The sequence below is a fragment of the Heptranchias perlo genome, chromosome 21 (assembly GCF_035084215.1).
Source record: "Heptranchias perlo isolate sHepPer1 chromosome 21, sHepPer1.hap1, whole genome shotgun sequence".
In the NCBI taxonomy this organism is placed as follows: Eukaryota; Metazoa; Chordata; class Chondrichthyes; order Hexanchiformes; family Hexanchidae; genus Heptranchias; species Heptranchias perlo.
The window spans coordinates 5,666,995-5,689,009 of NC_090345.1; the positions used below are offsets into that span (position 1 = coordinate 5,666,995).

Consider the following 22,015-nt stretch of genomic DNA (forward strand, 5'->3'; position numbering starts at 1 on the left):
CATTACAACAAGTTAAACCATGACAGTAGGGCAATGGAGTAGAGCTTCAAACTTCTCATTTCGGGCTGGAGTCAGGTCCTTCTATGCATAAAGAATGAAGAACAAAAGGAATTGGAGATAACCTTGTGACATGGGTTGGGAGATAGGAGACAGAAAGTAGGGATAAAGGAATGTTCTTTGATTGGCAGGACGTGACAAGCAGTGTTCTCCAAGGATCTGTACTGGGGCCTCAGCTTTCTAACACATATATTAATGACTTGGATGAAGGAATGAAAAGTACTACATCCAAGTTTGCAGATGTCACGAAGTTAGGAGGCACAGTACATTGTGTGGATGGGAGGAGGAAATTACAAAGGACCATAGATCGATGAGTGAACAAAACTATGGCAGATGGAGTTCAATTTGGAGAAGTGCGAGGTCATCCACTTTGGATCCGAGAAAGACAACCTGGAATTTTTTCTTAATGGTGAAAGACTAGGAGCTGTGGAGGAGAAAAGCGATTTAGGTGTCCATGTACACAATTCACTAAAAGGTAGTGCACAAGTACAAAAAATAATTAAAAAGGTTAATGGAATGTTGGCCGTTATCTCAAGGGGGCTTGGACACAAACGTGAGGAAGTTATGCTTCAGTTGTCTGCAGCCTTGACCAGACCCCATCTGGAGATACTGTGTTCAGTTCTGGGCACCGCACCTCAGGAAGGATGTATTGGCCTTGGAGGGGGCGCAGCGCAGATTCACCAGAATGATACTGGGGCTTAAAGGTTAAATTATGAGGCCAAGTTTCATAAACTTGGATTGTATTCCCACAAGTTTAAATGGTTAAGGGGGGATCTAATCAAGTTATTTAAAATGATTAAGGGATTTGATAGGGTGGACACAGAGAAACTATTTCCTCTGGTGGGAGAATCTAAAACTAAAGGACATAATCTTAACATTTAGAGCTAGGCCATTTAGGAGTGAAATCAGGAAGTACTTCTCCACGCAAAGAGTAGTGGAAATCTAGAACTCTCTCCCCAAAAGCCTGTGGATACTAGGGGCCAATTGAAATTTTCAAGACTGAGATCGATAGATTCTTGTTAGGTAAGGGGATCAAGGGCTATAGAGCAAGGGTGGGTAAATGGGGTTGAGGTACAGATCCACCATCATCTACTTGAATTGCCTTCCTCACCCATATCCAACATGTGTTGCCGTGAAACAGAAATTTCCTTTAAGAGGGATGGGAGTTGCAGAGGGAATGAAAAACAACAACATATACCTTGGTCTCTGGAGTCCATGAAATTGGCGATGATGCTGTATACTGAATGCCTATCAGACTGCAACAGAGACTGAAGAAAGAGAAAGTCACGTTAAAAAAAAAACACAAATTGAACGCCGAACAATGAAAACATTTCCTCTGGTGTGATCTGGACGATGGGGAGAAGAAAATGATTCCATGCTATCTTTCACCAAGTGTAATTCATGAGTGCAGGCGAAAAGCTGCATCCTTTGGAACAATGTGTGCACAAAGTACGTGACAATATTAGACGTGTGCTGACTCTGCATCTGCCACAGGATGCTCGGTAGGGTTAGAGGAATACTCTTCAAAAAAAAAGCCTGACTGTCCAGGAGCACTTTAAAAAAAAAAGTATTGGCCAACAAAAATCCCAGAGCCAGTACTGGAGTATAATGATGGCACAGGAGAAAGAAAGGACTTGCATTTATTTACACAGTGCCATTCACGACCTCAAGACGTCCCAAAGCGCTTTACAGTCAATAAAATACTTTAAGTGTAGCCACTTTTGTAATAAAGGAAAGCTGTAGCCAATTTGCACACAGCAAGATCCCACAAACAGCAATGAGATAAATGACCAGATAATCTGTTTTAGTGATGTTGGTTGAAGGATAAATATTAGCCCAGGAGACCAGGGAGAACTCTCCTGCTCTTCTAAGCAATCACCTTTAGCAAGGAAGCATCACTTAAACGTCTACAGCTCCCGTTTCAGTTTGAACAATTTTAGTGCAGGGCAGTATTCCTGAAATATGTGACTTTACAGTGCATAACACTGGACAGTTTTCCATTTACTGTCGTTCATTCACCATCCAATATTTCCCTCCTTCCTCCAGGCCCTGCAAGTCAAGGAGTGACTGCAGCTGACCTGCTCCCAGGACTCTGATGCTGCCCTGCAATTTAACATTCACAGTCACAGCAACAGCCCCAGGGGTGATGCTCCTTCCACCTGTGTGTGAATGCATCTGGTCCTGCAAGATGCCTTGCTGCAGAGAAACAGCTGGGATGAGGAACGTGGGATTAGAATCGAAATGCCCTGGTTGCCTTGTGCTGTGGGTTGATATTTCAAAGAGCCTGCCACAAAACAGAGGGGATTAATGCAGTCCCAGTGCAGGGACTGCCATGGGTTGGTACCGGTCGCACCAGCGGGGTGTCAAGCTGACCCTGCCCCCTCATTTAAATATCGAAACACCGTGTAGCTCGTGATGCGCTGGTCACGGGGGTGGGTGATTCGATGTCAGCAGCTGTTAAAGGGCTGCTCTGAAGGAGGTCTTGACCCATAACATTAACCTGTGTTTTCTCTTTTCAGCAATGCTGTGTCTTGCAGGATATTCTGGCGTTTAACATGTGACACTCACCTGAACGTGTACCTCCTGGAACAATGCCTTCAGAACTGCTACGGCCAACCCGTCTGGCAGAACGGAGCTCATGCTCTAAGGACAAAAGACAAAACAAAGTCAGCCCTCGACAGAACTCAGTGACGCTATCTTACTGTTCATCCAATAGCAAGATGCCCTGCATTGAAAACGTAAAAAAAATTTATTAGGCTTCCACCTACAGCTGGTTGGGTAAATGCACCAATCCCTTGTCGAGTTTGCAGATCTCAGCAGTGGCAATAGGAACGAGGAGGGACGGGGGAAGAGGAGAAACAGGTTACAATTGGGTTCTTGTCCCCACGCTAAAGGAGAATAAAATAACCTCGAGACAGACTGCTATCCAGTGATGTCTGCCAGAGCGTATACATAGACAACCTGACCTTTGTGTTTAAGACCACTCATCTGAACAGGCAAACCCAGATAATTGTTGCTACTTATAAACTGAAGTCAATCCGAGGGGCATTTGTAACTGCTTGTAAATTTCAAACTCCAATTCAGTGACTGGCTTTCTTTTGCGTGTATTTTTTGTAAACACTAACAAATTAACACATGGAATATGAAAGACAGGTGCTGAGTGCAAGACTTTGACTTTGATCTTGGTGAAATTTTGGGAACTTTTTTTCAACTTCAAATCGTTCACCCCGCTGCAGCATCAGCTGTTGGGGCATGTTGACTAGATGGTGAATCCTTACAGACTGGATCTACATGCCAGCCTTACTGATGTCTCTGCAAATTAAAACACTTAAGTGACTTTTTAAGGCGAGATGGGGAGAGACGTGCTATTGATGTAAAAGTTCTCCATATTAATTAGTTTATTTTTTTTTAAATAAAATTAATTTGTCCTTTTCGCCGCAAGAAGGAATTACACGTTAAGCAGTTGGAGATGTTCCCCAGCTGGAGCCCTGTAACCAGCATCTCGTATTGTAAAGGCTGCCGGTCCAGACTCTTACAGTCACCTGTTGCCAGACCCTGCAAACATTAAATGACCAGTCATAGGGACAGAAGGATTTTTAGGAACAGGAAAGGGCCATTCAACCCAACAAGCCTGTTGCTGTTTCAGCGATCATTCCATCTACCCACCTTCTCATCCTATCCCTCGTTTCCTTCTCCAGAAACCCGTCCAAGTGCGTCTTGATCCATTGATATTGTCTGCATCAATGTCCTTCCCTGGTAACTTATTCTACAACTATTACTCTTTGGGGAAAAGAATTACACCAATTTATCTTCCTATTCCCAAATTCCTCGGTTTGAATTTGTCCCCTGGGATTTGACCCCTTCATATTGTAAATAATTTGCCAGGATCAATTTTGTCAATTCCCTTCATAATCTTGTAAACTTCGATTCGGTCACCTTGAAGTCTCCTTTTTATTTTAAAATGACAGGCCTAACAGCCTTAACCTTTCCTCATAATTTATCTTTGCTACGCAGTATCATTTCCAATGCTCCACTCTGCACTCTCTCGAAGGCAGGAACAAAGGAACTGGGCCTTTCTGATGTTGAGCCGGCTCTTCCGTTTGTTAACCATGGTAGTTCCAATCTTAATCCCAATTTCCCTGCACTTTCTCCATATCCCTTAATACTCTTACTTCCCAACTAATTATAACTCTCTCTCTCCCTCATTTAAGCACTTTGGTTGACTTGACATCTATGGCCTTCTGGAGCAGGGTATTCTCACAATCCTTCGTGTGAAGTAGTTTGCCCCTAGATTCACTTTTAGCTTGAATTCTAAGCTTCGGTCCCCTTGTTCTAGATTTCCCCTACTAAATGGAAGGATGTTCTCTATGCAGCGAGATGACCAGAACAGCACTCAGCACTCCAGATAGAGTCTGACATATATATCACCTTTCATGGCCTCAGGAGGTCCCAAAGCCAACGAATTACTTTGAAGTGTAGTCACTGTTGCCATGTAGGAAAACTCTAAACATGGTGCTGACAGTTTCATCCACAGATCACTTTCCTGATCACTGTACCATTGTTCCATTTAACAAATACTTTCCTCTCTTTGCTCTGTGATCAGCATCAGTCTTGCTCGCCATGGCACTGGAAATGTCACACTGCTGCAGCAAGGGCCGAGACACATTGTTGGGACACTAAACTGCTTCTAACTTGTGCTGTACCTGATCTGGGACGTTTTGATACTGACACTTGGTGGGGGGGGGGGGGGGGGGGAAACAGAAAAATCATTCGCGACAGTGACAGCCTTCACCTTGACAAGCACAAAATAAACAAACAGAAAATAGAAAATACCCTTACCAGGGCCTTTAACCCTTGCAGTACGTATGGTGTGATGAGGTGATGGTCCTTCAATCGATCTATATAGAAGATAGCCAGCACCTCCACTGAAAGGCAGGGAAATAAGTTTGAAGTTACAATACTTTTCTTTTTAAATTTGTTCGAGATGTGGACGACCCTGGCATGGCTGCATTAATGGTCCATCTCTAGCTGCCCAAGGTGGTACAACTCAGTGGTTTGCATCTCAGAGGGCACGAACAGGCAAGCGAATGTAGGGGCTGAAGGGCATTACTGAACCAGCTTGGGTTTTTACAACAATCTGGCAGCTTTCATAGTCAGTTTTTCTGGCAACTAGTCTGCAAATTGACAATTCAATTTCACACCTTAGCATGGTGGGAACAGAATTTTCAACCTCCGAATTGCTAGTCCAGTTCTATAACCATGACACTACCATACCCTTATGTCTGCAATGGAATTGTATTTATATACAGGACCCTGATGTGACCAAAATACCTGATAGTCAATTGAGCATGTTCCTAAGTCACTATGATTAATATCAAACAAACTTCAAAACTTCAGGTAAAGTAATCATGTAACTTATAATACCCTTTATCCTCATCTTATCATCAGTGTCAGTTTGGCTCAGCTGGGAAAGTTGAGAGTGCAACTTCACGCCAGGACTTCAACGTGTAATCTAGGCTGACAGTCCAGTTTGGTGCCCAGGGAGCCACGCACTGTTGGAGGTCCAATCCTTTGGATGATGCAAAGGACAGCACCTCCGCTACAAAACATCTGCTCCCAGGCTGCAACTTCTCTGCAGTCCTAAAACATAGCAACCACGAGACACCAGCAAGCACATGAATACTTTATGGGGCAATTCTGTGGAAAACAACTTACCTATAAAAAGAACAATAATTAAGCTGATGGGGGAAGGAAAGTTCAGTTGCTTTCCTGCAGTTGGGTAACTCTGGATCAGTCTTCATGCTGGTCTCAAGTCGTGAATCCAGTTAAAACAAATCAAACCGCACTGAAATTCAGACACCTTCTCCCCACCAGTGACGTGATTAGCCTTCTGGTCTGTCCCAGAGTCCAGAAATGGATGTTCTCCACCTGAGTAGCAATTTAGGTTCCCCCACACCCACCCCACCCCTGGAAAAAAAGTGGGGTGTATATATATCTCTATCTATCTCTTCACATAGCATGCACTGCCTGTACTGTCTCACTTACTTCCTGCAACACTCTCTTGTTACACTTTGTTGATAACATCTTTATCGTTATGAACGGCAATTCAATGTGAGCAACGCACAGGAGATCAGTTAATGCGTACATTGCCCCCAAACAGACATCTCTCTCTGGATATTCCGTCCCCTTTAAGCTTAGCTCATTGTTTGTTCTGTGATGACTGATGGCCCTTTCACTACAGCTGAGAAACATGCACCAAATGTTTAATTTCCAAGTTCAACAAAGACAGTCCATTCACTCCCATTGTTTTACTGAGTAACTTAACTTGGAAACGAGCATCCGAAGGAACAGAGTGCATACTGTTATCAGAAGCATTCAGGAGAGAAAGGTCACTTGGCTCCAAATCCAACCAAATCAAAAAAGCACTCCCAATGATTTGGGTAAAGGCAATGCCTGTTGTAGTAATGAGACATACAGCCTAAAAGAGACACTAATATGTCCCTACCCACAAGGTATATGGTAACTTCCCATACTCCCCCTACCCACAATGTATGTGGTAACCTCACCGTGCATAATAACCTCCCTTCACCACCCCGCCCATTTTAAAGGCAACACTGACTGGTTGTAAATGCACAACATGAACTTCAGCACCATATCTACTTACTATATTTAAAAACAATTCATTTAGCATCTTCTCGACTTGTGCAAAAAACTCTTACCTTCTTTTTGTTTGAGAGAAGAATAAGACAGCAGCAGGACCTGAGAGAGGAGTTGCACCCCTCGGCCTCTTGTTCTTGGCTCGGAATTAGTTAAACATGTTCTGCAAATCAAAAAATATAAAGCATGCAATAAAGAACGTATCCAACTAATGTTCAGCTCACAACATATCATCACTGCTGAAATGTTAAGTAAGGGGGCAAGTACCAACTCCTAGCTGTATCCCAGGTGTATCATATTTTTCCTTTCATTTACTCCTGAAGATGCCGACTCTTGCTAAAGTACAGTTCTACAGACAGCAATAGTGTCCCATCCAAGTGGTATTGAGAGCCCAGACAGTATCAGCACTACTTTACCATCAAGGGCACAATAGGCCAACCCACCCTAATCTCACCTAGCACCGAAAGATATGTACTTTCCAACAGGAGTAACTGGATCCCAATCAGAAGGAGTGACCCTGGCTGATTCCTCCCTTTTTGGATTAAGGATGCTCAGATCAATTGCAGCTCCACAATTGCAGCTGAAATCAGCTAACTCAGCACAAACATGGGAGCTTCTGGTTCACACAGCGGAATGCAACAGAGTGATGCCTTTACCTTCGACAAGGACATCAGCAGAGGGCCATTCTTATTTCATCAGCACCCCTCACTCCGCTCCCCAATTCTCTTTACATCACTCCAGTACCGAAGAGTCCTGGTTAGGACAGTGTGCTGACACTATGCAACATTCCTGTGAGGCAACAGCAGAAGGGATGCTGGAAACAGAGGCTGAACATGTTCTGCTTCTACTATGTTAAAGATGCTAAATAAATGCAAGTTGTTGTTTCAGCTCTGAGCCAGAAAAGAGGCAGTAATGATTGGGAGCCCCAATCGGAAGCTCGTTAAAAATAATGTTCCTGCCCCAGGCTCTGAGTTTATCCAATGAGTAGCTGGGACAATCTGACCAAAAAGGGCCACTGTTTTGATCCCCAGTCTGCAATGAGTTAGCTGATCTCAGGCAAATAAAAAACCTGGCTGATTTTTGTTTCTCCTTTCTCTATTCCAGGGATATTAAGCCAACTGTGATTGTAAATGTAATCTATCCCCGGCAGAGCTCTGCTAACACGGCAACGGCCAACAATTAGACACGGGACCTTCTGCCTTGTAAAATCATTCTTTAAACTCTCCCAAGTTAGATAAGTACACGAGGGAGAAGGGAATAGAGCGATATGCCGATGGGGTTAGATGAAGTTAGGTGGGAGGAGGCTCGTGTGCAGCATAAACACTGGCATAGACCAGTTGGGCCGAATGGCCGTTTTTTGTGCGGTAAATTCTATGTTGGAAGCTAAAAGGTTCACTGTGATGGTTAACGGTTGTGTGTGACTGGTAGAGACACAAAACATAACTAGGGATCAGTCAGTGTTTTGAACATGTCTCTCTCGCTCCCAGAACCAAAGGGAAGGCTAATTAAGACACAAAAAAAGGCTGAATTTTGCATTACCCCAATGCCTCCACAACTTCCAGCGCAGTGCACTTCCCGTTGATGACACCTAAAGGAAAACAGAACATGGTTAATATTTCATACTAGGCTCCTAATTCCCTTACAACTTTATTTTAGAGCAGTGAATTAATTCCATTATGCTATCCTCGCAGTGTTATCAGAGGTTTTCAATAAAGTGCATCAAAGGGTGAGTGACATTTTCACACTCTGCTCACACTATCCAGTTGGTCTTTCTTTTCAGATTCTGATGGTCCTGCTGTGTATTTCCAGTACTTTCTTGTTTTTAACTACATAAACAGCAAAATGGAAGGTACATCACACAACGCACATCGCGATCATACAATGAGTTCGCATTCAGACCGTTCTGTAATAACACACCTCCCACACTGTTATCCAATGGGTGGTTGTAGGTCAGGAGCGTGGTTGGGACAACCAGAGATCAGAAATTATTAATCTCTGAAAACTCTGGTGGCCTTGCACACAGAACAGAACCATGGAGATGCAACACCACCTAATGGCTGCAGCCGGCAACTACAGCATCACTGGAACCTGTTTACATAGTAAATTCTTATTATAACTTACATAGCAAATTCCAATTATAACTGATAGCATTTAACTTTGAAAATAGCTAAGTTAATGCAAGAAGCATGATCAATAATTGCGTCGACAGGAAGTGAAGTCTGCGGACAGGAAGTGTGCATATTCACAAGATTTTTGGAATAGTACTAGTCAGTCTCCTGTGGCATCCCACACGGGAAGTCAAGACCAATTGTAATCTTCAGGTGAAGCATAATTAGAAGCCGGAAATATTTGGACTGGGCCATACAGATGAAATTGACTTTCCATTTTAAAGTCGTATATTCCAATCTTATTTTTATATTTCCCTATGTCCAAATTTATAATGGAAACTGCCCATGTAAACAAGTCACGCTGTAATTACACCCTCCCGCCACAGGTAGTGCTGCAGCACTTCTACTGAGGGGGCGGTACAACTACAGCACGGGTAGTTTCCATTCTATATGTGAACACAAGAATTTATAACGGGAAAAGGCAGACAGGAAGTGCATGCAAACGCAAGGTTTTTTGATATATTGATATCATGGACCACTTATCAGCACATGCTAGCAATTTGATTGGGAAAGGCCAACCAAAAGCTAAAATCTCACTGTGTCAGGCTAAGTATGAGGACTCTGAATTATCTGCCATTTTCCATCATCAGTCAGGGCTCCCCTCCCTGACAAAAGAGAATGAAAGTCACCTCTACTTCAGTGACACGATGAATCCATCTGCTTGCTCTCCTGTGCTTAGACAGCCCATAATCTGCAGCATATCCACAAAACAGAGGGGGAGAAAAATCCTTCCAACATCAGCTTGATATTTCCCACAACAGCCATGCTGTGGACTGAGTAAGATTGCCACTTTAGTACCAAATTCGGACTAGGGATCACCCATCTTTTTAAACATGTCCCTCCCGCTCCAACCACCACACAGCAGGCTAATTAAGACACTGTGGGGGGGAAAAAGGCTGCCCATGAGGGAATGGGTTGCGACTGTTTGAATCTCATTTTACAGTCCGTAGAAAGGGGACTTCAATCTGATCAGCCTGGACTGGACTCAGAGCCTGTATGCCTATGTAACGGGGTGCTCCGCCACCAGCGCCCCCAGACCCTTATCGCCATAGAAGAAAGCGACGGAAGAACAGTGACGCTGATTATTTAGTTCTTGTCTTTATTGTGCAAGATAGTGCCAAAGTTGGCTTAGTGGCAGCACTCATGCCCACGGCACTATTTGAAGAAGAGCAGGGTGTTCTCCTGGTGTCCTAGCCAACATTCATGCATCAACCAGCACCAGCAAAAACAGACTAGCTGCATCTCATTGCTGTTTATGGGATGCTGCTTCATTTGCTTACAAAGCAACAGTGACTACAATTTACAAATAATTCATTGGCTGTGAAGGGCTTTGGGGCACAGTGAGGATGTGAAAGGCGCTGTATACATGCAAGTTCATTCTTTCATTTCTTGTCTGTATTCAGGAAGGAAATAGGTTTGTGGCAAAAATTGGGCCTCCATCTTTCAGCAAGACATCCTGCATAAATATCTTTGATATTTGCCAAGGCATTATTCACACTTGGAATGCAGAGTGTGGAAACATAATTGACTGTGTTTCTTTTAAAAACTGTTGCAGGTACATCTCAGCCACTCAACAAATCTCTCAGTAACATCTGGCACTCCCTCAGCATTGCACAGGAGTGTCAGCCTAGATTTTGTGCACACATCTCTGGAGTGTGGTTTTCACGCAGTCTATAGCCTAAAGCCAGCAATTCTACAACGTAAAATAGACTATGGGTCATGAGTCATGGGCGGTTGCACAAGTAACATCTAAGATTAGGGATCATCTCACCACAGTGCGCCTCCCCTTCAAAAGCAGAGCAGAGAGCAGAATACTGCAGGGCACTGTCATGCTATATCCCCCCACTCATACACCCCAACCCCCCAGACTTGTCTAGGCAGAGCAGCCTCGATGCAGTGTCTCCCCATTCAGATTTGTCATTGGGCGCTGGGCTCTGTAGATCTGCCAGGATCCGCTGTGCAACATGGAGACCCGATTGTGGGACTAGCTCCCCATGGTCAGCTCGCATGATGCAAGGTGCTTAATCCAGCAGCAGATCTGTCGAGCCACATTTTCATGGGTCTGCGGCGCCATTGATTCTCTGCATGTAGTGCATACTTAGGAGAGCAACTGATGGAGGGAGAATGGAATGTCTCTACAGTAGAAGCACCTTTATTTAAATTTTCTTAAGAAATGCAAGCACATCAGGTCCCTATTTGTTTATAGGGAAAAGCAAACGGTTATTCCAAATCAGTCTGAACTCAAGTCCCTCCTCAGAGGGTAAAAGACATGATAGTGTATATCAAGTCTGCCACTGTCTGTGAAGAAAGGTCTGAATGCAGATGGGCAAGAACAGATACAATCTACTCAATTCAAACCTTTTCAAACAAAACAGACTTATGAACGTTTCTTTAATTTTAAAAACAGCGAGGGCACACACTGCAATCGAGGCTGAAGAGGCATTAAACTCAACCCTCGTCTGTGATGCGTGTAGAAGATCCCACGGCATTATTTGAGAACAGGGAAATCTCCCACCGTGCTAGCCAACAACCCTCACTCGACAAACACCCCCAGAAGATCCCAGGTTCAAATCCTGGTCTGTGCTGAATTTGCTGATCTCAACTGTAAAGGTGCAGCAACTGGCCTCAGTGTCCCGAGTTAGGAAGAGGGGAATGTTGGCCAGGAGAATTGCCCTTGATTTCTATCCAGCAAATGCTGCTGGAAATTGAACGTGTGTGGATATCAGGTGAATACAGCCACCCTGCTGTCATTCACAGTGAGGAACCCTGGAAATATCATCCAAAGAAACAGTGCCTACAGGAATGTTGCCGAGGAGGAATAAACGGACAGGAAAAACTGCCCACAAAAGTGAAGTTAAATCCCGATTCGCGATCTTCTTTGATCTGTAGAATCACCGAGGGGATAGGAAAATGTTTTTATTTGGTCTGTGATTCCACCCTGTCGACACTGATATTTTATTGATGCTTCTTGACACCCGCACTAAAAACAATTAACTTGCAACATTGTCAGTTCAAGATCTGAGAAATGTAATCTGCACTGGATTGCTGGGAAATAGCACAATTCTCTTCTAATGAAGAAACTACTGGTACTAGGAATGCAGTATTTGAGCACTATAAACTCCCAGCCTTGAGCAACTAATCACGAGTTAAGTAAATCCATAATTTTCAAATCAATACGGCATTACTGCTCTCTGCAACATTCCAGTAAACCATGTAATGTAACATAAATGCAAAGGCCCCAACCCTCCTCAGTTCCACTGTCTATGCTGCCTCCAGAACTGCCAAGTTTCAACTATCAATTCCAATGAATGATTATTTGACACATTACAAAATCGATTCCCCATTTCACTTTCCACCCAGTTTTTTTGGTGGTGCGGGGAAATGTGGAAAGGTATATAAATCAAGTAAATAAATTCACTGCTTACACACTTAAATTTGACAGTGAAACTGCTGAACTTCTCCACCTTTGTATAAAATAGATTCATAAAATACCAATATATATTCTTCAGAACCCAATCAAAAATTTAATACCAAAAGCAGCTAAACTTCATGTTTTTTGTAAACATTTTCTGCAGCAAATGTTTAAATCAAAATTGCATATTAAACCATAAGACTAGTACACAATTAAGATAATACATTTTTTAAAAATGGTACCGTTAATATTTCCAGCTAAATTGCTACAACAGCCACAGAGCTGTTGAGTGCCACTCATTAGGAGCAACAAAGACTTTTTGTCTCTCCAATTTACGATGCTCTCCTGAACACGTTTCCTCCCTTACTGGGATACAGTTCCTCGGACAGCAGTTGCCATCCATGCAGTTGTTCTTCACTGATACTGGAGTACCAAGACCAAAGGAAGCTACAAGAGGATATTGATGAGATGGGAGAATGGGCAAAAAAGGTGGCAGACAGAATTCAATTTCAGTAAGCCTGAGGTGATGCATTTGGGTAAAAGAAATAACAGCAGTAATTACACTCTGAAGGGATAAGAGAGTTTTAGAAATACAAGTTTACAAGACATTAAAGGCAGCACCTCAGGTTGATAAAGCCATAAAAGAAAGCTGATGTGACAAAAATTAGAATTCCAAGACGTATAGAATGTAAAGGTCAAGAGGTAATGATAAGCCTATACCTTAATGAGACCTCTGTTAGAGTATTACGTGCAGTATTGGGCCCCACATTATACAAAGGAAATTGAGGCTGAGAGAGGGTACATCGCAGATTTATTAAGATGCTGTCTGGTATGAAACAATACAAATATGAATAAAGACGTGAAAAATTGGGGTTTTTTTGTTCGAACACCACAAATTATGGGGCAATATAATTGATGCATTTAAAATTATTGAAGGCTGGGACAGGGTAGATAGAAGACCTTTCAAGTAGTTGAGGGTCTAGAACGAGAGACCAGAGATACAAGGTTAAATGCAAGAGATTTAGAACTGAGGGCAGAAGAAACTTCTTCATATAGTTGTGTGGCTGTGGAATTTACTTCCAGGGTTAGTGGTTGAGGGAGAAACAAAGTCACATTCAAGATTAGACTGGGGGATGAAGTAAAAGGGGATGAAGGGATACAGGAACAAGACAGGTAAAAATGGTTAGAACTATTTGCTTATGTGGAGAGTAAACGTAAAGGTTGGGCCAAATGGCCTGTTTCCATGTTGTGACTTCCATGCAGCCTGAATCCGTGATCAGGACACCGAGGCGAAGCAGATACTGACTCCCTGGAGCAAGGAGTCTCACCTCACTTTACTTTGGGCTTAAAATACACAAGCGTAGTGCCATAAAACATGCAGTGTAAATGCACCCTAAATTGGAGTCATTCAATTTTTATCAAAGTTTAAATCCATAGGTGTCAGCCGTGGCTCACTCTCTCGTCCCAGTCAGAAGATCACAGGTTCTAGTCCCACTCCAGAAACTTCAGCACATAATCTAGGCTGACAATTCCATGCACCACTGCGGGAGTGCCGCACTATAGGAGGTGCGATCTTTTGGATGAGACATTAAACCAAGGCCCATGTGTCCCCTCGGGTGGATGTATAAGATCCCACTGAATTATTCAAAGGATAGTGGGGGAGTGAGTTTATGCCAGGGTCCTGGCCAATATTTATCCCACATGTAATACCACTGAAACAGATTATCTGGTCATTTCTGTTTGTGGGGTCTTACTTTGCACAAATTGGTTGCTGCGCTTCCTACATTACAACTGTGACTACACTTCTAAAGTACTTCATTGGCTGTGAAGTGCTTTGGGAAGTCCTGCGAATGTTCAAGGCGCTACATAAATGCAAATCCTATCCTTTCTGTTCCATATATTTCAATTGATTTGCAGTTATCTCAAGTTGCTAACAGACTGGATTAGGATTTGCCCACCAATGAGGCAGTTTAAAAAAAGGTCTGCCCTCATCTCTAAAGACACTGCATTCAAACAGGGTAAACCAGCGAATAAATATAAGCGCAAACAAGACAGAGTTATTTGGTTTGGAGGGCCGGGTTGCCAGGCTGGGCACCCACTGTTCGAACCACTTTGCAATCCGTGTCACTCTGGTCGGTCATAAATCTGATTCTTAAAACAGCCCCGATGCTGAGGGGGGGGGGGGGTCTGGCAGACGCGGAAGCAAGGGTGAGGGGCGGGGAGGGTCTCCAGCAACCGTTACCAAGGTGACAGGGCCAGGCGCAGCCCCGTCACTCGTCGCACCCACTTACAGACCCCCACCTCCTCTCTCTCTCTCTCTCTCTCCTCCCCCCCAGAAAACAAGGGATAATCGCCTCTTAATTCCAACCCCCTCATCCTTACCTGTGGCTAAGTCCTTGGCCACCCCGTCCTGCTGCCCGCCGACAAACTCCTCCACCAAACCCACCACACTCATGTCGGCCGCCATCTTCAAACGTCCCACCGCTCCCTACTGCGCACGCGCCGAAAGAAACCACGTGATAAGGAAGTGGCCGGCAGAGCCGAGGACGGAGCCCTATGTCACGTGATCAGGGCCGAGCTTTTAAAAGAAAAACTAATAGCGCATTAGAAACACGCTTTAATATTATCCATTCGATTTTTTTTTTCCGACAGAAAAAAGCATCAAATTTTTGCAGAATGAAACCTGACGACTAAATTTGTTTTTTTTTTCGTCAATAAATTGAATTTATTCCTTAAAGAGCTCATTATTCTTTGCGGAAGCACCAAAAAAGTCGAAACTAACCCGTAAATACGGATTATTTTGTTTTTTTTTTGCTGTTGTCGTTGTTAAAAGTCCCTCTTTGACAATCGCCTAGCAACAACAAGCGTTCTGTTGCTAAGGGGCGGGGGCGGGGGAGGTGGAAAAGAACGCGCAAGCGAGACGGGAGGAACCCCGTCGGCGACACGCATGCGCAGCAGCCCGCCGCAGTTGGTGCGTCAGGTGCGATGACGTTTTGGCCGGATTACCCAGAATGCGCCGTGCGGGGTAAGCCGAGGCGAGTTGGCGCAGGCGCCGTGTGGAGCGGTGGTAATTAATAGTCGACGTCGCTCAGGTGGCCAGGTGGAGGAAGGCAGGTTGTCGAGTGCGCTGGCGGTTAAAATGGAGTGAAGGAAAATTTCTAGAACTTTTTTTTATTTCTCTTCCCCCCCCCCCCCCCCCCGTCTTTGTCAAATTAGAATAGATTCTCTCCAATTAATGAGAGGAAAACAAAACAAACAAAAAAAAAAAGACCGTGAAGCGATGAGAGGCGAAGGTGCCTGTGGTAGTTATTAGCAGGTAAAGTGGGTGAGGGGCGAGTGGTTGCCCCTGGTTACGGCTGGTACCTGGTGGGGAGAGAGAGAGAGAGAAAGGGGGGGGGGAGGGGAGCTGTGCTTCCGCACTGCGACTCAGCTGGGACAGTTGGCTCTAAACTTAGCCGAGTTTCTGGAGGAGGGGAAAACATTTTTTTTTGACGTGTTGGTTGGGGTGGGGGGTAAAATCTGGTCAATGAAGGGCATCGGGGGGATTGCAGCGAGTTTCTGCCAGAGTTCAGGTGGGTCGCTGTAAGTGGGTGAGGCGCACCTGGGCCAAGGGCATCATTGATGGGAGGCTGCGTGGGGACCCAACGCCGGCAGCAGCAACAGCAGCATCGCTCAGGGAGACGGAGTGGCAATGGCAGAAAAACAGGTAAGGCAGCAGAGAAGAGGGATGATACTGTAAAATGATTATAGTATGCACCGATCAGGGCTGGGCGTACTTATCAGTAGCGTAATTGCACAATAATTTTTTTTCTCCTGATAATTTTAGTTCTACCTTTGTCAGTCAGCTTGTTCTAACTACATGATCTTTTTTTCCATGGTGTCTGTGTTCAGTCAACTCCCAAGTTAGATATATTTGCTATCTATTAGATCCAAATGGTACTTAATTTTTTAAAAATCTATATTTAAAACTATGTGCTTTTGGAAACTACTTCCTTGTTAGTGTCTCTGACATTAGCAGTTAGATGGGTCCTGCTATGTATTAATAGATTATGTCTATGTCTACACAGATAACCTTGCATTGTGTGTGTTGCAATTTTCTTGAGGGTGGGGGCTTGAAGAGGTGATATTGTAGCCAGTCTAATTTAAATGGGATAAATTAATAACATTTTCCTTGAGACTTTTTTTCCCTTTGCATTCTTCTTCCACACACACACAAAGCTGTTTGTTTGTGTCTCCAAGGGTTTGTTTTGCTTCCTTGAGGCCAGTTTAGTTCCCAGGTGGCTACTGAGACTGGTGCACAGATCTTACAATACCAACTAATCTGTTATCAGAAAGCTTTTAGCCTTTGTTACACAGCTTGGCTGGGTGACAGCAAATCTGGTCTCTCCAAAATATCCAAATTCGAGCAAAGAAAAATCCTTGGAATCCTAATATTATTTCTTGCTGTGCAAGTGAAGACTTTAAATGCCCTGAACTCCTAGGGTTAAAAAATTCAGCTACTGTAGTAACTGGAGTATAATGTTCTATTTGTGTGGAGTTAGATTTAACATCTGTCTTCTTTGCCAGAAACATTTTTTAAAATCTCTACTCCAGTGAGAAGTGAATTTAATTATTTTTTAACTAGAGTAGTTAAATTATCCTTTGTTTTGGTCAGCTAGGTGGCTGACGTTTGTGTTAAACCATTATTTAGGTCAGATTGTAGGAGACTGGCATTTGTGAATCAGCTTCCAGTATTACACCAAATCCAGTTCTCATATTCCAAACGGAGAATCTTACCCAGTTTTTCATTGGTGTATGTTTCTGCATCTGGAATAAGGCAATCGGATTTAGTAATGTGAATGTTAGGAGCTTAAGAGTGTCCAAATTAAAATGTGTGCTGCATAATGACAAGTTTCTATTTGCCTGCAATGAAGTGCAAAATCTCTACTTGTAGGAACACACCCCACTTATCTGAAACAGTCACAGTTAAATCGAGAGTCAACTAAAACACTTCTGCAAGATGTTTTAATTGTTGTATCAGGGGCAGCATTGTTGGGAGCTAAGGAGCGATATTCTGTTGAAGAAAATTCAGCAAATTTTGTCAGTGTTCTTTACACTTTTACAGCATATCTGTATAATGCAGATTCCTTTTTTCAAAGCTAGTGCTTAGTGCAGCTGGACGTATTTGCGTATTATTGAAGTCTTGGAATTGGGTCAAGTACAGCTGTTCACATTGTTTTGAAAAAATTCATTTGGAAGGTTTACTCATTGCAGAAACTGTTCCTCCTTTGCAAAAATACTGTACTCCAAGGAATGTACCATACTCGTATTTATCCTGAAACGCTGGATAGAGCCTTGATAAGTTTATACAGTAATTAAAATGGTTACTGCAGGGAAAAGGAACCTGTCTCCTATATTGCGAGACATACAGAAGCAACTGAATTGAGGGCACGTTTCTCAATCTGGTGGTTAGATATAAGAACAACGTGGGTAATTTGCACCAAGGATGTGAACTGAGAGCTTTCCTGTGGTCTAACGGATCGACCCTGGTTTAGCAATTAACTCTGAACTTCTGCATATTGGCACACTGTCTAGTAGTGAGCTCCACATGCATGAGAAATGGTGTATGAGCTTCACCTTTGTGCATCTCTTCAGGATTATTGCAGAATGCTACAGCTGTACCTCAATGTACAATTTGAGATGAGCAGGAGAGAATTCCTCTGTAGGTTTTGTATAGTGAAACCATAAGCACATTTACAAGCATCATATATTTCACTGCCTAATATTCCCAACATGCATGCAATCCAGAGATACAGCTAAATTCTTACAGATACTGGGGAGATAGTAATGCATGATATACTGAGGGGCCTTGTTAATTATAGTTGAAAGATACTGTATTGTATAGCTTAACCTTGAAATAAATGCAAGGAAAGTTTTTTTTGGTGTAGTCAGGCTTTATTTATATATGCAAACACAGTCTTCAGTTCTTAGTAATAAACCAGTTCATTCATGTAATTTTATTAAAGGATAATATACTGAATGCACCTGCGTGCGCGCACACACACGGCTATTAGTTTAGCAAATGCCATTATACTTGAATATCCTAGCTCATTTACACAAGATTTTCACTGTTTGGTTGATTGGTAGGTGGCAGGTCATTCATCTGCCCCTAGCAAAGTGCTGGCCCAGAGGCAATTGGATGAATAGCTGCCTCCTGTGCTGTAAATGTCTATATGGCTTTATAACCCTGCTGTCTCAAATTCCCTCCCTTAACTTCTCCACATTGCTACTTCTCTTTGCCTTTTAAAAGCTTCAAAGCCACTTCAGAATCTGTCTTTTTGACTGTGATATTTCATAACTCTTCTACTGCTCAACTTCTCTTCTTTTGTCATGTGCAGTGTCATGGAACATTTTATTATGTTAAGGACACTAATTGTAAGTTTTTATTCGTTCATGGGATGTGTGCATCGCTGGCAAGGCCAGCATTAATTGCCCTTGAGAAGGTGGCGATGAGCCGTTGCTTTGGACTGCTGCAATCCGTGTGGTGAAGGTTCTCCTGCAGTGCTGTTAGGTTCCAGGATTTTGACCCAGCAACGATGAAGGAACGGTGATATATTTCCAAGTCGGGATGGCGTGTGACTTTGAGGGGAACGTGCAGGTGGTGTTGTTCCCATGTGCCTGCTGCCCTTGTCCTTCTAGGTGGTAGAGGTCGCAGGTTTGGGAGGTGCTGTTGAAGAAGCCTTGTCGAGTTGCTGCAGTGCATCCTGTGGATGGTACACACTGCAGCCACATTGCGCCGGTGGTGAAGGGAGTGAATGTTTAGGATGGTGGATGGGGTGCCAATCAAATGGGCTGCTTTGTCCTGGATGGTGTCGAGCTTCTTGAGTGTTGTTGGAGCTGCACTCATCCAGGCAAGTGGAGAGTATTCCATCACACTCCTGACTTGTGCCTTGTAGATGGTGGAAAGGCATTGGGGAGTCAGGAGGTGAGTCATTCACTCGTCGATGAATGCCCAGCCTCTGACCTGCTCTTGTAGCTACAGTATTTATGTGGCTGGTCCAGTTAAGTTTCTGGTCAGTGGTGACCCCCGGATGTTGATGGTGGGGGATTCGGCAAGGTAATGCTGTTGAATGTCAAGGGGAGATGGTTAGATTCTCTCTCTTGTTGGAGATGGTCATTGTCTGGCACTTGTCTGGCGCGAATGTTACTTGCCACTTATCAGCTCAAGCTTGGATGTTGTCCACGTCTTGCTGCATGTGGGCACAGACTGCTTCATTATCTGAGGGGTTGCAAATGGAACAGAACACTGCAATCATCAGCGAACATCCCCATTTCTGACCTTATGATGGAGGGAAGGTCATTGATGAAGCAGCTGAAGATGGTTGGGCCTAGGACACACTCGTTGATTTGCACTCTATTTCATAGAAGGAAAATCAATGATACATCTGGCTTTTGAACAGCTGTGCAGGACTGTATGCTCAAAACCAAGTCTGATTGTGTTGGAAATTTTTGGGAGAAAGCAAAGAAAGAACTTGCATTTATATAGCACCTTTCACGACCTCAGGATGTCCCAAAGCACTTCAGAGGGCTAACTAGAAGCTTCAGATTTTCAGAATTTATCGGCCCGTCAGCTAATACAGGATCTTTTTGACCAACATTATTAAGTTTGTGAAACTGTGCAATTGTGTTGTGCTTCTGTAGAATAATTACCCATTGTGATAAATGTATGCTGGTGACTTGTGTATGCTCCTTTGAATAGATTCCAATCTGAAAAACCAAGTTTTAAAACTATTTTCATTCCCTCTGGTATTTAGACTTATACAGAAGCTGGAAACTTTTTTTTCAACAATACTTCCACCTGTTTTCTGCTCCCCCTATCTCTACTGATGTGCTGACTCTTGCTGGAATACATGGGCACTTGGCATTCTGTGGTACTTTGTCCAAGTAGCCATTCTTTGTGTGTAAGTCTTGACAGGGGTGTGGCAGTGGTGGTTATTATAGTGGACTATTAGATCCAAGAATGCCGTATATCTGCTGGGGCACTATGCCTTCAGTCCGTGATACCCCCTGGTACTTTGTCCAAGTAACCATTCTTCATATGTGAGTCCTGATAGCATAGGGGAGGGGACCTGGGGATTATAGTGCACCATCAGAGCTGCAAATTCCATGCATCTACTGGGGACAGCATACTTTCAATATAGAAGTATCTAGGATGGCACTTATATATTGTGACTTTTTTAATAATCAACATTTGCAAACTGGAGTGATTGCTGGAAACGGCTGACATAGTGACAGAGGACACCATTCCCCAAGTCATTGCAATGGTAACACTTAATTGTAATATAACTCTTATAGTTCTCTTGAATTGTGGAATTTTCAATGCCTTTTTGTGCCTCTCCATTAATACAAAAGTACTGCATTAAACATTGGTCAATGATTCCTAACTGAATTGTTCTGGAGCAGCTTGTTCATTTTTTGTCTGATGACATTTTGATTACTTCAATCACTGCTAATGTAGTTTTAGTTTTTGTTTTTATGCAAATATTGGTCAACTTTTTTTCTTCTGTCAATGTTCCAGCTTAGTATTTATAGTGTGAATTTGGCACCATCCAACTAAATTGGAGCCAAGTTGGGTTCTAATCTTGGCTGAATAGGGCATATATAAATTATCTTCCAGGTTTATGGTGAGTCATGAGGCAGTGGTTAAGTGGACGAGATGAAAAGCTTAAAGCAGTGACTCAATATAACTGTTTAGGTAAACAACTTGAGTGCTAAATTTCAGCCTTCAGTTTTGCTGCTTTTTTTTTACCTCTAGTTTCTTCCCAACATTGTCATAACTACTAATGCAAATTCTAACTGTGACTAGTAAACAAGTATCAAACAACCCTGGATGTAAAACCTGTCTTGGTTTTGAAACCACCAGTGTTGTAGCCATGCCTAGGAGTTATTAAAACAGCTTTTCTGTTTGGTTTAGTGGGGTGCTTATGGGTGCACGTGTGTCTCGTACAGCTGGATTTACTGAGACCAGCCACTTTTTAAAATGCAAACTTGAAGGTCAAGAATGTCCCTGGTTTGATCTCTGGTATATCATGAGTTATTACTTCATCTAAGCCAAGGTAGCAGTAGGCTCTATGGAGCAAAATGAGACGAGGTTTCCACTACCGATCACTGTCCGACAAACCCTGCTGGAAAACGTTGTGTGGACTTCAGTCAAGCATAGGATTAGGCGGGGCTGTGATGTCTCCACAGTTGAATAGAGTAGCGTGACTTGGTGTCTCCGCTTCTGTGTAAAGAATGGCCACTTGCGCAAGGTATTAAGGAATAACCAACACCTGTAAAAACCATAACTCTGCGAAGGGGTGGGGGGAGAAGAGGAAATAGTAGAAAGAAAGAGGAGAAAAAACTGTTGCCAAGCTTGTATGGTAACGCAGTGTACATAAATGCCTGTATGCTGTTCCATAGAGTGCTGGGATGTGGGTTATGCTTATAATCACTGTAGCAAGTTATTGATAGCCCTAGAGAACCTTGAAGCTTCTGCACAGGGAGCGAGAACCATTCCAGGCTGTGCATTAGCGTTGGAAAAGATTTTTCTAAAGCCCTTTGAGTGATATTGATTACCTATTAAGATTTTAGATACGGTATTCCTTATACAATGTATACAATTTACCATTCACCTTTACTAGGTGGCATTGGAGAGCCTGGCAGTTATGTACAGGAAGGCAGCGCTACTTCAGGCTGTTCT

The 22,015-nt window shown here is 43.3% G+C and overlaps 2 protein-coding genes across 2 annotated transcripts in view; one reads left to right on the forward strand and one right to left on the reverse strand.

The window, feature by feature from the left end:
* The window catches only part of mms19 (MMS19 homolog, cytosolic iron-sulfur assembly component), a 62,491-nt gene extending 47,720 nt beyond the window's left edge, over positions 1–14,771 (reverse strand). The window contains exons 1-6 of the mRNA XM_068002025.1: positions 14,677–14,771; positions 8,254–8,302; positions 6,777–6,877; positions 4,897–4,982; positions 2,626–2,700; positions 1,256–1,325 (exon numbers count right to left, since the gene is read on the reverse strand). Coding sequence (XP_067858126.1) covers positions 1,256–1,325; positions 2,626–2,700; positions 4,897–4,982; positions 6,777–6,877; positions 8,254–8,302; positions 14,677–14,761 — 466 coding nt within the window. The 5' untranslated portion in view covers positions 14,762–14,771. The remainder of the gene's footprint in view (positions 1–1,255; positions 1,326–2,625; positions 2,701–4,896; positions 4,983–6,776; positions 6,878–8,253; positions 8,303–14,676) is intronic.
* Positions 14,772–15,315: 544 nt separating this feature from the next.
* ubtd1b (ubiquitin domain containing 1b) overlaps positions 15,316–22,015 on the forward strand; it is a 78,246-nt gene continuing 71,546 nt past the window's right edge. Inside the window, exon 1 of the mRNA XM_068002033.1 lies at positions 15,316–16,000. Coding sequence (XP_067858134.1) covers positions 15,916–16,000 — 85 coding nt within the window. The 5' untranslated portion in view covers positions 15,316–15,915. The remainder of the gene's footprint in view (positions 16,001–22,015) is intronic.